General features: G+C 44.2%; 1 protein-coding gene across 1 annotated transcript in view; it reads left to right on the top strand.

Moving 5' to 3' along the window:
* CAMTA1 (calmodulin binding transcription activator 1) overlaps positions 1 to 19,262 on the top strand; it is a 244,461-nt gene that overhangs the window by 10,322 nt on the left and 214,877 nt on the right. Inside the window, exon 3 of the mRNA XM_062012821.1 lies at positions 369 to 487. Coding sequence (XP_061868805.1) covers positions 369 to 487 — 119 coding nt within the window. The remainder of the gene's footprint in view (positions 1 to 368; positions 488 to 19,262) is intronic.

The following is a 19,262-nucleotide window of genomic DNA, read 5'->3' on the forward strand; positions in this document are numbered from 1 at the left end:
ACAACTTTCTTGACAGGTCATACTGCTGTGGTCACAGCTTCTATAACATTTTGTCACTATTGCTTGTAAGGTTCCTCACCGAGGGAAATAAGCTGAAGCAGGCACAGATAAGCACACACACAGGCTCCTCTTGCTCAGATCCTTCAAAGCTCTTCTCAAACTTTGCGACCATAGGGAATTAAACTGTGTTTGTATTTGTGAAATAAAGGTGTGGTTTCACAGAAAGCAATATCCTTCCTTGCAGTGACAAATTGACGGTTCTTTGCCCCGGGAGCTGATGGGTTTCAAAGTCTTGTCATAGCTAGGGTCTCCTAGTGGAAGCTGCCTACTCTCTTATGTGTACATGACCTGTCTCCTTTTCTTTCTAGATGATCATGGGAACAGCAATGGCAGTCATGTAAAAATCTTTTTACCGAAGAAGCTGCTTGAATGTCTACCAAAATGTTCAAGTTTACCGAAAGAGAGGCACCGCTGGAACACTAATGAGGTAGTCACATCTCTTATTCATTCCTAAACTTATCAGCTTACTTAAGCTTACAGATTATTTTATGAGGGCATGGTATGTAAGTTACAGAATATGAATTCCCTGGCTATGAAACCTGTTGTTTAAATAATAGAGTCCTATGACGTGTTGAAACTGAGCTTTAAACTTGACTTGAAGGCCAATGTGGAAGCTGACTACTAGTATAGCAGGAATCTGGCTTGTGTGTGTGTGTGTGTATCACTTGTCTCAGTCAGATCTTCTTATTGACATGTTTATAAATTGTTTAAAATTAGGTAGGTGTTTTGGTACTGTGTTGAACAAAACATTACCTTACTGTGTGTAAGGATTTTTGAACAAAAACCAGTACATGTTCCATCCTGACAAACAGCGTCCTGAGACGTAACCGGAAGAAATCCTGTCAGAGAAATCCTATTATGGACAGGAGACACACAGAAATGGGTATTTTATACTGGAATCCAATTACTCTGAATGTGCTATATCTCCTGTCTGCATATCTCCTGTTAACACATTGTGGTTGGGTTCACTGAAGTGAAGCAGAAGTGTTTGAAACTCAGGAGTTTGGTGGGCCACAGTAAAGTTGAAGAGCAATCCACATAGGTCTACAGTCCTCTGCCTTTATTCCTTCTGGGCATCAAGGCTGGAAGTTACACCACAACACTCACAGTATAACTTAAAGCTTTTAGTAGCACTGTCTCACAATACCCTTACCATATGTGTGGGAATCATTTAATAATATAAGCAATCAACTTTGAGAAATTACTGTAAAACCTCAGTTAGCATCTGCCTGTTGCAAGCTAACTGTTCTTATCCCCATAATGAGTCATTTGTAACCTCTGAATGTGCTAACAAAAGCTGTTCAGTTTAGCGACTGCAAGTGGCAAGCTGGGTGCAGAATCAAACACGGATCAGTTCATGTGCATATTTGCTGAGTGTAGAATCAAATATGGATCACTTCACGTGTGTATTTTTTGAAGTTGGAGTCCTTCACACCCCTGTCTCCTTTTGTCTGAAAGTTCCAAGTATTTATTTTTAACATGCTAGGGACTGTGACAGAGCCACTCAGGTCTTTTGGGGAGCTGCTGTCTTTGTCTCTTTTGTGTAGATGTTTTGTCGTGGGTCATTTGAGTTGAAGTGTAGATTGTAGAATTTCTTGTAGGGTTGCAATTTGTTCTGTGATGGCGTTTATACAAATGGCAACAGGGCAAGGAGTAATAGCAATTCCAGTGGCTCTAAAAGATGATATTTTGACAAAGACAGTTGAGAAGGAAAGCTCTGTCAGCACAGGGTTGTGGCAGAATGATGATGCCCCTTCTTGCTCTTGGAAACAGCACGTTATTTTTCAGTCCCTTTTCTCTGGTGTTTCTGCTCTCCCTAGGTTACAGCTGTGCATTTGCACATGCAGGCTTTCAGCTTTTCTGTTTGCACAGTGTTTAGTGTGTGTAGCCTCCCAGGGTACAGAATGTGGCAAATGAAGTTAATCATGTAGCTGAAAGTCTTCATTACTCATAGGCATGATGCAAATGAGAAAGTGTAGGTGCTTGCAAGGTGTATTGGGCTAGGAGGAAAACATGGGAGCATTGCCTTTCTTCTGAAGGCCATGTTGGTGTTCTGGAGAGAGAGAAAGGGAACACTTTGGTGTTTGCTAGCACACTACTGGGTAGATTTGTCTCATACCTTAATTTTAGATGGATTGTTTGCTAATAATCACATATCATCAGCTAGTATGTGAAAAAACCCAAACCATCCTACTTCTGTCTTTTTGAATGTCAGGTTTGTCACACTCATTTGTATCTCTCTCTCCTTCAAAATCTGTCGCTGAGGCTGCCACGCAGTGGGGATGAGGAGCTGGTTCTGTATGTGGGTTATTACTGATGCTGTCTGTGCCAGTGTGTGTGGTCTGTCAGAGGCATTTTCCCTATTGTGTTATTTAAAAAGAAGAGCTTTTTTTTGTGGCCAGAGATTTTTGGCCTTATTAGCTCAGGGGAAAAAAAAAAAACCAACAGACTCTTATACCTAGATGAAGTCTTGGAAAATCTTTGTTAATTGTGGGGGAGGAGGGAGCTTAGCTCACTGCTTTTATTTTCTTCTCTACCTCCAACCTGAAAGTTTAATTCTGTTCACATTACAAAACTTGATTTTTTTTACTTACAGTATAATTGAATAATAATGTTGGACTACATTTCAGAGTCATTCCTGAGGGAGTATATATTTTCATCTGAGTACACAGGGGTTCTGTCTATGCTGGTGAAGGCACAAGCGGTAAAACAGAGCAGAAAAAGATGTGTTTTATACAGTGGTTAATTTCAGACTCACTGTTACTGCTTCCAAGGTGTCTCATTGATAGGGAGGTTTATTGAAAGATATAAAGAGAACTAAAATGTGTAAAGAAGCTTACAGATCTGAATATGTTGGTGACATTGCTGCCCTCCCTCAAACGTGTACATGTTCAGACAAACTCAGGAGTATCTGGTCTCGCCACAGGCTTCTCCAGAGCATGAGAGCAGTGGGAATTGCCATGGGATGTGGTGTGGATGCATCCTGAGGGGTGCCCAGGGCTGACCTGCCTAACCAAATGATGATCTGGCTGCTATCTGAATCCCTGGAGGATTGCTTTTTCTGCTCCTTTGAATGGGGATATTTCAAGGAAACTTGAATATGGCCCTTGTATGTGTCTGTGGGTCCTTGAAATAAATTGTGCGTGTATCTTCAGCCTCTGGGGCAGACGGGCAGCGTGAAGGGCTCGCATCGTGTGCTGGTGTGTAGGCTTCCTTGCATCCGCAAATGAGGCACTGAGGATGCTGAACCAGAGTTCAGGGAGCAGCTAGGGTTTGTTCTTTCCTCTACCAGGGCATCACCATGGGAACACTGCAAATAACTTTCTATGTGCTTTCATCTGCAGACTGTGAGGGTAATGGTCATATGCTGCTCTGAATCAGGTAATTGGGATGGAGAAACAATGTCCTTTGAGAGCTGAACAGGTTGGGGTTGACTTCACACTTAGTAAAATAATGCAATGAGCAGGAAGAGAAATGGAGCATTTAAAATTGCTTAGAACACGTTATTGAGATGTTTGCTTTCCATCCGATTATGCAGTTTTAACTGAAATGTTTGATGGAAATATATTTCCATATCAAGATGTCATCTTGTCGTAAATCAAGTTTATAGTGGTTTTATAGTTCCTAGTGAAGGAAGTGTTCCTTCCAATTCCATATTTTTTTTTTTACCAGAGATCGAAAATCATAAGTTTAGCCAAGCAATTTAATTACAGATTTACATTTTTTTAGATGCCCATGAAAATGTGTGTGTGCTTATTTCTCTTGCTCTGGGGGAGGATAGAAAGGGGTTTTTTGTATGATCTACCATGTTAGGACAAATCACTCAAATGACAGAATATTCTGCAACTGTGTGTGAGGGAAGTTCTGTGCTCTTGGGTTTTAGTTGTCATTCAGCTTGACCTGTGTTAGTGTTTGTGTAATAGGGATCAGCTTTGGTTTCAGTGAGTGGATGGAGCAAAGCCTTCCCATGGCGTGGTGCTGCTTGTAGCTTGCTGGATGTGCTTGTGGTGTATTTTAGGAGTACTGGCTCTCCAGTCTGTTAACAGGGAGCAGACATGATGCTGTGCAGAGCAGGTGTCTGTAGGTCGCTCTGGGCGCTTGGCTGAGCTCCTTAATCTGTGGCTGCTGGCACCCCCCTTGCACCTTGTCCCCTAACAGTGGTGGCTAAAGTTGCTGCTTGTTAGCTGCAAATCACTCTGGGCAGTGGGAACTGCATCCTGGTTTGTTCTCTCAAGGGAGCAGATTATCTAGGAAGAGGAGCTTCCCAGGCTGCAGCGTGCTCTGCGGTATGAGAGGGTGCAGGGGCTCAAGGGTGTCGGTGTAACCTTGTCTCTGCACGGCGCCTGCCAAAGGCGGGATTGCAGCTCTGAGCAGAGCTGCCTTTCATTAATGGAGTTGGCAGCCGCAGTCATTAATCATCCTTGTAAACACTTAATGACACAGTGCGAGAAGGAAGAAAAAGTTAAACATCGGAAATGCTACCTAGGGCTTCTGTTTCTGACAGTATTCTATATTTACCTTCTCTGCTGGGAGAACCCCAGTAGGAAAAACCAGTAGTAATTGCTTCGTGTACTTGGACTTTTCTTGAGGGGCAAGACAGAAATGATCCCTTGTCCAATGTGATACCTAGCATCAACTTTTTACAGATTTCAGGCTTAGATGTTGCTTGGGCAGTATGCAGATAAGTGCAGTGACAAAACTCTTGTCTTTGAACGTTGTTTAGCATAGGGAGAAGGTCTTTAACGATGCTGCACTGGGGACCTCGAGTGACAGACGGCTCTGATGTGGTCTTGCATTTTTGCTGTGCTTGCATGACAGTGACGTTCTCTTCCACTTGACATCAAATTATTTCCTGTCTTTCCTTTAAAGCATAGAAAAGATCTTGAAGGTTTGGAGAATTGCCTGAGGGGTGTAAGAGATCCAGACTGTTTTGGGAAGTGAGTCTACAGTGTTTGGGCTGGCTACTGTGCTATGAAACAGCAGCAAGGAGTAGGTGAAAGCGATGCGTCACCTGCCACCTGCTCCACCAGTTCCCCCTCAGCCCCTGGCAGATGAGCGTCAGGCAGCCGGTTACCGGCACAGCTCCTGTCATCGCAAATTTGTTCATCAAAGCACCACCCTGGATAAAGACCCAGCAGTACAACATGCTACTGATTTTTCTTTTTTCTGTTTGTTTTTTTTTTCCCACAGTGCTTTTAAGTGCCTTGCCTTGTAGAATTAACTCTTGCCTCTGAAAACTTAAAACACCCCTTTGTTTTAAAGCTGCCCTTCACGGTGTGGTGTACCATAGCACTTTGCTGCATTCCTGTACCAGTTCATACCTTATTTACCAAAGTAGCTTAATGTGTTATAAATTCCTGGGGATGGGCGCGTGTATGGGATGAGCTTTTGCTATCTCCATGGTCAGGGTAAGGGAGGGATGTCTGTCCAGGCCACATTATCCCTGCCGCAATAAGCCATTGAGGTGGCAAAGCTCTCTGGAAAAGCAGCAACACTCATTCCAGTTTCCTGAGAACTGTGAAGTTACTCAGTGTGTTTTGTGTAACGCTTTCCATTAAGCTCCAGTTGGTTCGGATGTGTTTTGCTGCAACGTGGAGATTCCTGAAGCCAGCTGTTGTCGGGAGGGCTGTTCAAAAGCTGGAACATCTTTGTGATCTGCATCAGCTCTGTGATCTTTCAAGAGCAATGAGAATATTTAATTTTGAGTAATTTCCTGATTCCCATGTAATCATGGAGTATAAAACATTACAGAGGTATCGGGAACTGCTATTACTAGAAGTTTTGTTGCTTTCTACTTCACCTGATGGTCTTCCACTGAAGGAGTAGCTGAGAAGCAGTCACAGTCAGGCTTCTTCTGCTACCACTGTTGTTCTGGCATTTGGGGTTGCCCTGAAGTTTGTGCTGAGTCGGGCACTGGAACAAGTTAACGTAAGGTTTTGTGAATGGAAGAAAGTGCTTAGTCGAGGGCAAAATGTTTGCCAAGTGCTGGAACAACTGAAGCATCAGTAAAATCAGGAATTCTGGTTTTGATTCACATGCTTTGTCTTCTGCTAGCCGTTGTAGCTGGGAAAGGTATGTCCTGTCTGGGTTTGTCACTGGTTAGTTGGATGCTTGCTCCACCTACCGCTGTTATGGTGCTTTTTGAAGTGTGTCTGTCCTCTTGGCCAGCAACAGAAATGTAAGAAAGCCTTACTTTACTTTCCTTAAAGGAGGTGAAAAAGCTCTGAAAATGAAATGCAGAGGAGATAGCGTTTGCAGCCGGAGTAGTGCAGAGGCAGGAGTAAAGTGTTTGTACACCTGACTGGTGCCAGCTAGCACCTGTGGGCGGCTTCTCTCACGGCGTGTGGGATGATGATTTCAGGCTGATCACTGAACGAGATGGAAATTCCTCTTTAACAGAAGCACTTCATTATGGGTTTATTTTGTGAAATTAATGAAATTCTGCACTCTGCTTAATGTACAAAGCAGAAAATCTGCAAGTGGCTTTGCTTTTGCAGCTCCTCAGTCGTGTTTACATAATTAGTAGATGTTGTGAGCAGGCTCAGTGATTTGGCAGAATTGAAAGGTTACTGTTCCTCGCAGTTTGGAACAGAAGCAGTAATACCTGCCATGCTGTTCATGCTCAAATGGAGAGAGATTCCTCATCTTCCTCTTAGGAAAATCTGACTTTTTTTCTTCCCTTTTGTTAATGTTGGAACTGACTTTATAAGGGTGTAATGATAACTCTTCAGAAATGGCTGATGTTGCAGTTTTGTGCAAGTTAATGTGTCAGAGTCCTGGGACCAGATTGAATCTTGTAAAGCGTAGCAAACAGATGAAATGTGTTGTTTGGGATAATGTACTGCCCTCCTGTTTTTTTTTCCGAGTGAGTCCAACTGAGTGAATTAAATTAACTTTTCTACCCTTAATGACAGCTGAAGAAAAGAAAGGACTTCAGAATATCATACACAATGCATGAAATGCTGGCAGTATTCAACTTGCTGGCTTTTTGACATCGGTAACCTACCAAAATACCTTTGACTGTTTCTACAGATTTTGAAACTTTCTAGCAGTTAGTTTGGAGTGGAGCTGGTCCTGTCTGTTCTGAGCACTCGAGTGGCCGTGCCTCATATACAGGCTTTGAGGGGAATGTGCAGCTCCTCGTGTATATAAGAGGTGCAGCTGGTGGTGTTGCAGGGTGGATGTGCTGTTTTGTGTGCTGCCCCAAGGGACAGGACAGAGACAGTTCCTGGGTACAACCAGGAACCTGACTGTACATAACAGCAACTCTGTGGCTTCTTTGGGTAGAAGGGACTTTCTGGGGGTTTGCCATTTCAGGCACCTCTAGGTTCCTCTACTGAAAGGTTTCAGGTGAGCAACCACAGTTCAGCAGCAACAAATGCATGTCCAGACGTCTCTTCCTCTCTGTACAAGCAGGATCCAAGTCCTTTGTCTTATCCTAACACAGTTTTAAACACAGAAAGGTGTGATAGATCACTCTAAGAATGTGGGAAAATGAGGCGGTGGAATATTACTTCCTCCAATTGATTAACCTGGCATGCTTTTCCTGACTTGCATCATCATTTGAGACTCATCCTTTCTAATGGGACACAGTTACTCTGAAACACAGAATCAAAAGAGAATGTGGAATCTGGTGCAGGAGGAATAAGAAAGTGGGGTTACCACCACAGTTAGGTCAACCTTTCCTCAAAAGTGAGAGAATGAGCAGAGTGCATTAATTTAATCATTATTTAGCTGTTTTTCCTTCAGGAACACCAGGAGTGGTGGTAGGTACCGCTGCATCATGTGTTTGGCTCTCTGGCTTTCCCAGCACCCAGTGAAATACTGGAGTGTTACGGAGTTGTACTTTGTACTGCATTTTACAAGGAAAATGTTACAACAAAGTCAATTTACAAAGTCAATTTAAGTGTGTCTCTGCCAGGAACTGGCATATATAAACACAAATGAATTGTTTCACTTGTCAAATGAATGGAAACTGAAGATATTATATTTTGTAAGTGATTGAAATCTTGTCTTTTTGGTCTCATGTTCGCTGCTTTTCCAAGGGTGGCTGTTCCATTTTGAAAAGAAAAACCAGGGGATTTAGATGAAAAAGCAATACTAGATATGAAGGAAAAATTAGTGCCAATGAAAGCGAAGATTTTATGCAGGGATAGTGCTTAAGAAAGGGACTGAGACTGAAACCAATTTGTTTTCTGCAAAAGGAATGATCACTGGGGGGATAAAATGTACCTGGGAAGAGAAGGGAGGAATCTGTTGCAATGGGGGAGAAATTTAAAAAAGTCTTTGTGTTCATTCCTTTGTGATTGGCTTCTGTACCCAGTTGTTTACCAACACGGCTGTGGAGCCTAAGAGCTGCCATTTTCTGGCTGACAGAGTGAGCAAAAGTGCTGGCGACGCTTGGGCTTCAGAGCCTGCCCTGCGTTCCACTCGAGTCAGTTGTCATCCCCTGGGTAAAATATTCATTGTGTTATTTAAAATTCATCTTCATGCAAACTTTGTATTGCCTGGGGAGTTGGGAGGGAACCTCAGGTGGGGACGTGGCAGCTGTGGCATGGACCCACAACCAGGCTGCCTGACGGGTGGCCATGTTCCCTTCCCCATCGCTCACCTTGCAGGGACTCCTGAGGTGTGAGGTTTTTCCTGATCATGCAAGTCATGTTCATACCTTCTGGGCTTAATTAGCTGCTGAGTCACTGCAAACCTGTATCTTTGTTGTTGAATTATTTCTAAGCTGTTTGGTTTCTAAATCGCTTTCCTCCAAAATGAGCTCATCTTACAAATCCACAGCGCAAATACCAACTGAAGCACCAGCCTCAGCGCGTGGAGAGGTGGCGCTGGGAAACATGACTGTTTGTGTGGGTTCACAAAAAACTGGAATGGGTAAATGTTGGAAATAAGGGCAAGAGCTTAGTTTTAATCCCAACATGTGGCAGTGACTTGAGCAGGACAGTTTGCTGGGCAATGCTGCTGAGGGGAATGTTACCAATACAGACCTTGCTGCTTCCTCCAGTGGGTGTGATGCACGTAAAGCAGGAGCGATGCAGGAAGATGCAATGCGTTCTCTGGCAAAACGTGCAGGCAGTTCGGATCATTGCACTACACTGCAACTTGGGTCTGGTGATTTTCTATCATTGGCGGCTTCCTAGCCTTACAAAGACACAGTTTTGTGGGGTGGGTTTGTTTGTTGGCTTGAAGCATGAAAGCTGTTCTGGTCCAGCTGAAAGACTCCCAAAACTTAACGCCTTGCCAGGCAGGGAGAGGGAGAGACGTGGAAATGATGAGGGATGTAGTGCCCTTGGTGGATGTCTTTCTCCTAAAGATATCCGATGTAAATATTACGCACTCTGCATAAATTTAGTGTAGATAATTGACTGCATCTTGCTTGGAAATGGGTACCATAGGTTTTTTTATAGCCTCTGTGTAATTGAAATTCCAGGAGGAGAGGCCTTTGTCTTGGTAACCACATTTGAATTACTTTTTTATGGTAGCGCTAAGCCAATGCGTTGCCGTGTTAGGAGTTCAGTGTGTGTGTGCCAATAATTACTGTATTTCCACAGTGGGAATGAATAAAACAAACTCCTGAGAAAGAGCATTTAAAGCTTACCCTGAAAACAGATGATCTAAAAGTTGTATTGACAGCCCTTTGTGTTCCTACCTGAGCTGTAGTCTCCCTAGCAAAAGCAAGGGCTGTGCAGCACAGCTCAGGCTCGGGGCCACTCTGGTTTGTATCATCAGCTCTGGAAATGCACCCTGTCTCTTAAGAAACTGAAGCACCAATATGGAAGTGGAGAGTCTTGTAGCAGCCATTCTACTGAGAGGTGAAAAAAGCAAAATAAGCTGCTAGAGGCAGGAATGGAGCTTGGCAGCCAGGGTGGTGGTGGGCACCAGGGTCTGGCGCAGGGCGGCCAGAGGGTGCTGCCGCGGGCCGTGTGGGTCGCGGGAGCTTTGATGTGATTCCATGGAAGGTATTAGTTGTACTCACTGAAGCTCCTTTGTTTTGCAGAGATCTTGATGCAGACGCCCTTTTGGATTTCTTTTTAATAATGTGTGACCCTTCACCTTTGATCCCTTGACCTGCATTACTTTGGTAACCATTTCATTTTTTAATTTCATTTCATTTTTAATTTGGTGTGCAAGCTGTAACATTTCATCATTTAAACTGTAGCGTTCTTTGACCTCCCCAAATGTCTTGGGTTTTTTTTGGAAGGTATGTAATGTTAGCTTTTCTTGAATAAAAGTTATTTCAGCCGTTAAAAAAATAAAGTATGTAACTTCCATTGTTTTTTGCTTCTTTGATTGTGTATCTGTTTCTTGTACATTACTTTTTTTTTGACTTGTGTTCTCCCAGCACTTATCTAATTTATTTTGATATTTCTGTACATCTTTGCTTTCAATTTCCTCCCGTTCTTTTGGTCAGTAAAATATGTGCTGGCATGTCATGTGTCGTGTGTCATTACCACCCCCCAGTCTCATTTTGATAGCTCAAAGCAATCCTGGGAGCATTTAAGATTCTTTTATAAACACAAAATATTCTTTATTGTTAAAATCTGGTTTCCTGTCCTGAAGAGAACTTTTCCTAACCATCAGCTTAAAACTGACAGTGATTTTAATGAAAGAATAGGCTTTAGACCAAAATTAAAATCTCGGTTGAAACTCGATTTACATTTGTTTGGTTGCAACAATAACATACAAATAGAAGTTATCAATGCTTTGAGACGTGAGTGAAGCATTGATGAAGCCCAGTGTTGGTGCACATGGGATAGTAAAGCCCCAGAAGCTTAGCAGCCATTTCTTTCCATTTTTGCATTGAAAGACTACCAAGGTATAAGACAGACTTTGGCCAGATTCTAATTTTACCTTGTAAATGATTGTGTGAAATCTACTGAGCACGGACCACTGAAGTACAGATTAATTTTTTAAGTGTCTCTTTATTTTATTCTCTAACATTTAATGCTGAAGTTTTAATTGCACACAGATGAAGCCGCTAAATGAGCACTGAAATGGATTTAGGTCTTCTCTGAGCCTTGTTGGCGCTTATAAAACTTTATATCGTTCATTAGAGCTGCAGATTAAAATTGTAGTGAGCTGTTCACATGTCTCAAGTCGACTCCACCGACCTCACCTGTCCACTGCCCCTGCCTGGCCTCTTTCAGAGGAGCCCGAAGCCCATCTGGAGACACTCCATGAGACAGGCTGCAGCAAGTGCTGCTGTGCTGTTTGCTGGGGGTGCTGCTGACCTCAGGGCCCAGCCTGAGCTGCCGTCTTTACCTGTGAGTTCCCTGCAAGACTTGGTGGGTTCAGGCCCAGCAGGTTCTGCCCCTGAGCAGTGGGGATGCACCGGTGTCACCATTCTGTTTCAGGAAGCATCTTCTATTTTTAATTAGCATCCATGCTTGAGAAGAAGGTATTTCCAGGTGAATCTTTGTGCTTAAACAGCAAGATCTCTGTTTTTAAACTGCCTTTTCCTGTGTTTGCAGTGAACTATTTAAACCATGATGTAGTCATAAACAGAATTCGGAGAGTTCTGCCCAGTGTCCCCTCTGTGTTGATGTACAGGTTTCTCTTTGCCCCTGTAGTTAGGAGGCAAGATGGACAGTCACAGCCTTTACACCAGTGTTTGAAGCATCCAGGTGTTCTTATGCATTTTGTCTCCTTTTCCAAATTTTAGCTGAAACAGGCCTAAATTTAGGCCCTTTTTATAGGTCTAAATTCATCATTTCTGGTATACGAGGCTGCTGTTCTGACATCAAGTATGTTTTGGATAGCTGGGACTTGGCTTTTGCTCAGATTTTAATGCTGCCTGTCAGCCTGAGAAATTTGATCCTTCAGAATCATCTCAAGCTGTTTCTCCAGTCTTCAGAACAGGGGTTTTAAAAACTCGGTAGCAAAAAAATATTTGTTTTGCCCAATAAAGCTCCTTGAAGACTATTTTTCTCCTCCTTGTAAGACATATTTTGTATCCGCAGCAGTTAGATGTGAACGCCTCGACTTTCTAGGAAAGCAATTTAAAAAACCCCTTTATTTAGACATCTGAAAACCAAAGGGAATCTCCCTCTTCTGCACAGAGGGATGTTTTCCAGCAGTCTCCTGGTAGAGCAAATAGCAAGGAGAAAAAGTAATGGAATAAACACATCTGATGTTAGGAATTGAAGTCAATAGTATAAAAACACGTGAGGTTAAAAGATGGATAGAATTTCTTGTTTCAGGAGATAGTTTGTCACGTTCATCCTGCCTTCTTTTCCATAAGGTAAGCGTTCTTAGCTGTGGAAGCAGTTGGGTTTGTCTCAAGGTGTTTGGGAGACAGAGGATGATATGTGCATCTTCCCCGTGATCTTTGAGAGTATTCTGTTAAATGCAGATGGTTATTTGCAGAAATCAGTGTAATGTGTATGAGTGATGCTTGTTAGCTGTTGCATGGGCTTCCAGGGTGCTAAAGCTGCTGAGGAGGGGAGGACGTAGAGCCCTTGGGAAGGGAGGGGAGGAATGATTATCAGTTTTCTGTGTAAACGGTAAATATTAGCAAGAAGAGCTGCTTTGTTAATGTGGTGATAGCATAACCATTTGCCCGAGCTTGAAGTATGTCTGGGTTTCTGCTGCAGTGTTACTGGATGATTGGCCATCCTATGGCAAGAGATGGTGGAACTTAATTAGTTTTACTGAGCTTGCTTTTTACAGAATAGCAACTAAAATAAATGTTTTCTTTGAATACTTAATCAAAGAACTACACAGATGCTGCAAAAGGTTGGCAAAGCCAATGTTAAGAGAATATTCTATTGAGAGATTTGTACCTGCTTTGAATGTGTCTGGTTATTCCAAGCCAGAATATTGATAACATCCACTCCTGAAACAAGTCTTAATTTTGAAATTTATGCTGGATACTTTTGTATGCCAACTTCAAAGTAAGGCTGAATGGCAGGAATGAATTACTTGGCACATTTAGTAGATTTAGAACATTGCATGTCTTGCAGTTCAGGTAATGCAGTTGGGGTCAGATTAACCTCATCTGCTTTATTCAGCCTAATAGGCACACTCCTGTATCAATCATCTGCATGTGCTGCTCATTTAATAAAATATACATGGACAACAGACAAATTGCTCACTTCAGTCTTGACTGCTTTGAGAAACAGATGTATCAGTCAACACAAGCAAACATTGGCTTTTTCCTGTTAGTAGTAAAACTCATCCAAACATGCGGGATGGAGAAGCATACGGGACGTTTTTTTCTCCCCAAAGTCTGTATCTGAGAAGACAGGTTTCTGTGCAGAATGTGTCTGTGTGCAGTGAACTTAACAAACGGGCAGCTGTCCCTGCTAATGTGTTTTAGGGCTGGTGGCTTTGAGGCGAGAATCCTATTTCCCTCATGCTTGGAGGGGAAGGGGAATTCTCACCTTTCCTGGGTGCTGCTGGAGCTGTTGGAACACGGTTGGTGCAGTCGCCTTCTTGGGGAGCTGTTCCCTCAGGTGTTGGGGTTGAGTTTCCTGCTTCTCCTGCTTACTGCTACATGTGTGTGTTGTTTTGCAAAGTCCTTAAATAGTGGAATTGCTGCTATTGCTTTCATCTTTAAATTCTCAAGGTGCATTAAAGTTGTTGATGCTGAAGGGATGAGCCGGTGCCGTTGGGCAGCCTTCCCTGACTCAGTCTTGTGCTTCTGCTTTCCCTCTTCTGACAGAACTCCCGTAGCAATCGAAACCAGCGTTGGCTTTCCATGTGTGCTAGAGCTAGGTTCCTCTGTCTTTCCTTCAGTCTTAACTGCAGACCTCACCTGAGAAAATGTCTGGTGGTAAAAATATGGTTTTATTTCTCCTTCAGGTTTGTCTTGTCCGCTTTTGATCTCTTCTAGACATTGGATAGTCCAGTTTGTGTTTATTTTCTCTGGATTGCTTCCCACAAGACACAAGTGAATTCAGCATGGATTATTGGGGAGAGCTTTGGCTGAGAATGAGGATAATTGTGGTCTCTGGCTGTGCCAGAGACTTACTGACAATTTCTTTTAAGTTATTCACCTGCACTGTATCTGTTTCCTCAGCTGTAAAATGTGGGTAATTGCCTCCATTGTAAAATATTATGGGGTCTGCTGGTAATTATATGAATGAAGTGCTAATTACCATGATTATTACTTGGACCTAGTCTAGATCTGGGTGATGTTCCTGTTGTGATGAGTGTATGAAACAAATACCACAACTTGCCTTTCTCCATTCTTGGCAAGGGACCTGGAAGGGGAAGGTCCCACGGCACTTGAATGCAAATGGCTGATGAGAAGCACTACCACTTATTCCCCCATCAATCCTGTCAGCTTCCTGTCTCCCTTGGCCCCTTAGCAGGGCGGCAGGCTGCCGAGAGACTACAGAACTACCAGCTCAGTTGTTGGATCCCATGTAATTCGATCACAAGGGTCTGTGCTTTGGCATTTGCTTTTCCTCTTGGAGATACACAGAAGGCAGCAGGTTGGGATTGGTGCTCTTGGACATGCTGGTGGGTTGGGACAGTTTGTGTGCTACCTTGTGGCCTCAGTTCCTTTGAGATGTGCCCTTGGTATGAGAAAGGGTGTCCTTGCAGCTGATGAGGTTATTTCCTTCCTCTGAAAGACTACAGCTTGCAAGACTTTATTATCAAACACTTTATTTGCCTTTCTCTTCTCCATTTATTTAGGACACATTTCCTTTGTAGCTGGGGATAGCTTTACTATCCACTAAGCACAACTGGGTAGTGCTGGAGGAAGAATTAATGCTCTTTAAGGTAGAAATGGAGTGTTCTCATCCAGAAAATACTGCTGCTACTGCCTGGATGCTGCTGTAGTTTCTGACAGGAGTAATATTGAGTAATGTCTTGCATCTGTTAATGATGATAGGCTCCTACCCAATAGCAGCCTCCCCTGGACACATTTCGTGGCGCAGTTAAGGACAAGAATCATGTTTTTGGTTCATCTTGCTGCAGTTCCTGCCTGCTCTGTTCTGCCATGTCTGCTCTTTCTGCCTTTCTGTGCTCTGTTGGATGGATTTCAGACCTCATCCTCACACACACGTCTGCCATCAACCTCAGCCTTTCTTCACCCTGAAAGAGCAGCCGTAGATCTCAGTAATGTCTTCAGAATTTGGTGGCAAGCTAGAGGTGATAGGCTGAGCAGCTCTTCCATTCTCATTGTTCCATGATTGCAGTGAATTTTTAACTTCCAACAGGAGAGTGTAGTTATTGCCCAGATAGATAATAGGAAAAGGCTTTCCAGCAATGGAAAGGTAATTTTTAATTGCAGCTTTGCACTTAAATTTTCCAAACTAGAGGCTCATCTCTGACAGCTTATTTCTGATTGATTCTACATGTTGCAATCAATCTGGTGTGTGTCATGTCCTCGCAGTATTTCAGCTTTTGGCAGTGTAAAGTCCATCTAATGCAGCTTAATGGATTATGGCTCAGTTTGAGGGTAACTAAGGGAGGCCAGTGCTTCCCAGTGTAGGTTTTTTTGCAATGCTTCCAGATTAAAAACTTTTAAAATCAAAACTGAAAGTCCATCAGATGCTTGTGCTTCTTCCCTGCTCTCCAAACGCCGACAGATGCACTTACTTCGACGTGACAAGTTACAGTTCAGCCTGGAAATGCATGAATTGCACCAGGACCTCAACCAGCAAGTCTGTGGCGAGGGTGTGCTGGCAGCGGCATTGCCGTGCCGGGTGCCTGCCCCAGGCCGGACGGTGCCACCTGCGAGCGGAGCTGCGGTGCCGGCACTGCCTGCTCTGGAGATTTGCTCTGGATTTCATAAACGATTCGGTTTTTGATAACAGGACACTTGTGTGCTCCAGTAACAGGCAGCAAGGTGTGATTCCAGAGATGCGAAAATGGTTGGTGGCAAGTAGTAAGTGTGTGCAAAGAACTTGCCTTGTTAGGAGAAAGTAACTGAGGGAATATCATCCCTCCTTGCTCACGCTGAGGTCACGTTAAAGCATCTAACATGCCAGTTAGTTGTCTGTATGTACCTCTCTGCACTTCACCTCACAGTCATACTTTCTTCTAAAATCCACTTGATTTGTGAAGCAAAAACTTGTTTTGTTCCTACAGAAGTATAATCTATTCAGATGATTTACTTTGGTGTGGGATACTTCAGAAGTGAATAATGCCATGTAAATGTTCTTGCTGCACGTTGCATGTGAATTGATCTGCATGCACTCTGCAGGTATTGTATGACGGGGCACATGGAACTGCTGCATAACCTGAAGGATAGTCAATAACTCTGACTCGAGATTTATTCAGCTCTGATTTTACAGCATTCTTCCAAAAAGTGGGAAAGTGTATGATACCTGTGGGGTTTCTGTGTCTCAGTACCGCTCTGAATACTGTAAATCAACAGCATGAGTGACAGGAACTTTGTTGTTTTTAAAACATAAATGTGGAGTAACATTCAATCAGAAATTCTCTCAAGTCTCTCTCCTGTTAGAAATTAGTGAACTGTTTGGTTTTCATCGTGGTGGCAAAGTGCTGCATAAAACCACTGTAGCTTATGATAAAAATGCTTTCAAGTGTCTGAATTAAAATGTAGCATCACCATGAAAATAGACGCATTAAAGCATGAGCCATTGTGAAATAGTGTGCTGCTAAAGGGAGATTTCTCCAGTTGGAGAGCAGGGTTTTAAACATCAGCATTCCTCGTTTGGGTAGCAATTGCAAACCCCAGTGAAATGCAGACCCCAGTGTCATTTTTATTTGCCAGTGGTTACTACAGGAGAGTCTGCTTTCACTGTTTCTTAATGTATTTTTTAAAAATTACTTGTTGACTTGAGTTTGTGGGTCAGTAACTCACAGGCAAACGTGTCGGGTGGGTTCCCGCTGTGCAGGCTGAGCGGAGGAGCGCAGCGGTGCAGCCCCAAGCTCCTCTGCGCCGTGGGCGCTGTCCCGTTGGGCTGTGCCGTGGTGGTGGCTGTGGCACGTTGGCTTGGCCTGGTACCCCCGTCCCCCTCGGCTGCGGTGCCACGGCCTGTGCCGGCAGCACGGCCTCACACGGCGCAGCCCGCCCGGCCGCCTGCCCTCGCCCTGCGCTCCACACAGGACAGGAGGAGGATTTCCTTTGCGTGCCCCATTTCTAGCTGCCCCCGTCTCTGTATGGACGTGTAATCCCCACAGGAGGGTGCTGTGAAGGCATTTAATGTGCAGATTTTGCAGGGAAGATCGGAGTTTCAAGGAAACAGCAGTGACAGGGAAGCCAAAGCGATGTGTTCGGCGAGGACGGCGCGTGGCTTGTCCCCAGCAGCGGTGCAGGGAGAGGCCTGGTGCCGGTGCTTGCTGGCAGCATCGCTGCCTGCGCAGGTGGGCTCCGTGAGAGGGTGATGGGGCTGCAGGTGAGGACTGAGGCAGCGCTGTGGAGTCGAGCGAGCAGCATCCAGCAAAGTGTCCCGGGGCTGTTGCCAAACGTGCCGCTCACAGTGGTACCAGGAGCCTTCACGATGAGTCTCACCCGTGGCCAGTGTGACACGTGGCTTCAAAAACAAAGTTTTAAAACCTAGGATTATAATTAGAGACTTATCTTTGGGATGACCTTTAAAACACGTGGGAGGATTAAATCTGTTACACAGAGTATGGGTGCTCTGATTCTTTTAATGGCAACAAGATAAACTGATAGAGCTGTATTATTGGGCTGTTCAAAAATCTGCCTGCCCTGAAGGAAGCGCATCGGCTCAGGGCTGGGGTCTGTGGGTGAGTCCCCGAGGGGCTCCACTGGCTGCGTGGCTGTCACTGCCCCGTCAGGTACTGGGGTGGATATGGTGTTCAGCTGACTGTGCTCTGTGTTGTCCTGCGTTTTTGGCACTTGTCTTAAATTGCATCACCTGAATCTTCTGATGGGGCGGATCATCACCAGCTCACCTGATAAGCACTGTGGGAGGACGGTGCCTGGCAGCAGTGTTGGAGCTTTGCCTGAGGGAGCTGAGCTGTTCTCGTGTCCATAGGCATGTTAAATTGGCTGCGGGTTATTGCAAATAGGCTCAGGTTTTGGCTTTGTAAAGTAAGACTTTCTGCTTCCCAGGGAATTTAGGTGTGATGGTAACTAGCTGTAGTTTTGGTTACTAAGCAGAGTCTATGTGGATGTTAGAAAACACGGATCAGCAGTGTCATTGGTGTCACCTCCATGACCTCCCAACTGCTGTTACTTCAAACAGTTCCCATTAAACATAGTCAATAGTGCCCTTATGTGTTCTATAGGCTCTTCTCCTGCCATCTCAAATGGAAAATAAACAAAAGAGCTTAAGCACACAACGTGCTGAGTACACTAATAAGCTGTGAAAATATTTTGTGGGGAGATCTGGGGCAAGTGCAGTGAGCTGAAGCAAGGCTGTCAGACTTGGCAGCAGAAAGGCTTTGGGAGAGAGAATGGAAGGATTTTTCAAATGTATGTGTTATTTTTCCCCTTTCTGGGTAGTTTTTAAGAGACTCTTCCCCTGTTAAATTAATTACTTCTCTGCATCAGAATGCCTTGGCTTTAAGTGCCAGCTAAGCTGCTCCTGCACTGCTTTGACTTTGCCTTTCTATTAAATGTAGAACAGGTTCTAATCTTCTCATTTAGATGTTTTAATAGTAAATGTTAAACTTGTTTTGCTGTGGCATCCAGATCTCTAATCCATGAGGATGTCTGTACTGAAACAGAAGTGCGGTGGTGTTTGAAGCCGTCTGCGGGATGTTTGGACGGCAGCTTTCTGGGTGGGAGCTGTACACAGACCACAGCTACGTGTGGCAGCAGCAGAGTCCGGGTCGCTGTGCAGCCCTGTGCACGAAGCTGGAAGATGCAAAAAGCTGGGATGTGGTTTGGAAGAGGCAGAAGGAGGCTGGTTTGCCTCTCCCAGAGTCGGGGAGGTGGCCTGCAGCTCCTATTTGGCAGTGCCTAGTGCTCGCCTCCTCCCTGGCTGTGGCAGGGCTGGATGGGCCATGTCTCGTTTCCAACAGGAATTCAGACGGAGTTCTGCAGTGTCAATGTGCTTACAGGCTGGTGTTACATCACAGGCAGATGCCCATGGAAAATGATGTCACGTGGGTTGTCCCAGCAGCATCTCCAGCAAAGAGCCTGCTGTTCTCCATGAGATGAATTCTGAGTGGCTTGCATCCATCCGCAGGGAAGCAGAGCTGCTCCTCGCTGCGTGCTGGGTTTGGCAGTTGGGTTTATAACATGTTAAATGTTTAGTTTTCTGAGTTGCAGTCATTCTAATTAAATCAATTTGCAAATT

Source organism: Colius striatus, chromosome 21 (assembly GCF_028858725.1).
Source record: "Colius striatus isolate bColStr4 chromosome 21, bColStr4.1.hap1, whole genome shotgun sequence".
Taxonomy (NCBI): domain Eukaryota; kingdom Metazoa; phylum Chordata; class Aves; order Coliiformes; family Coliidae; genus Colius; species Colius striatus.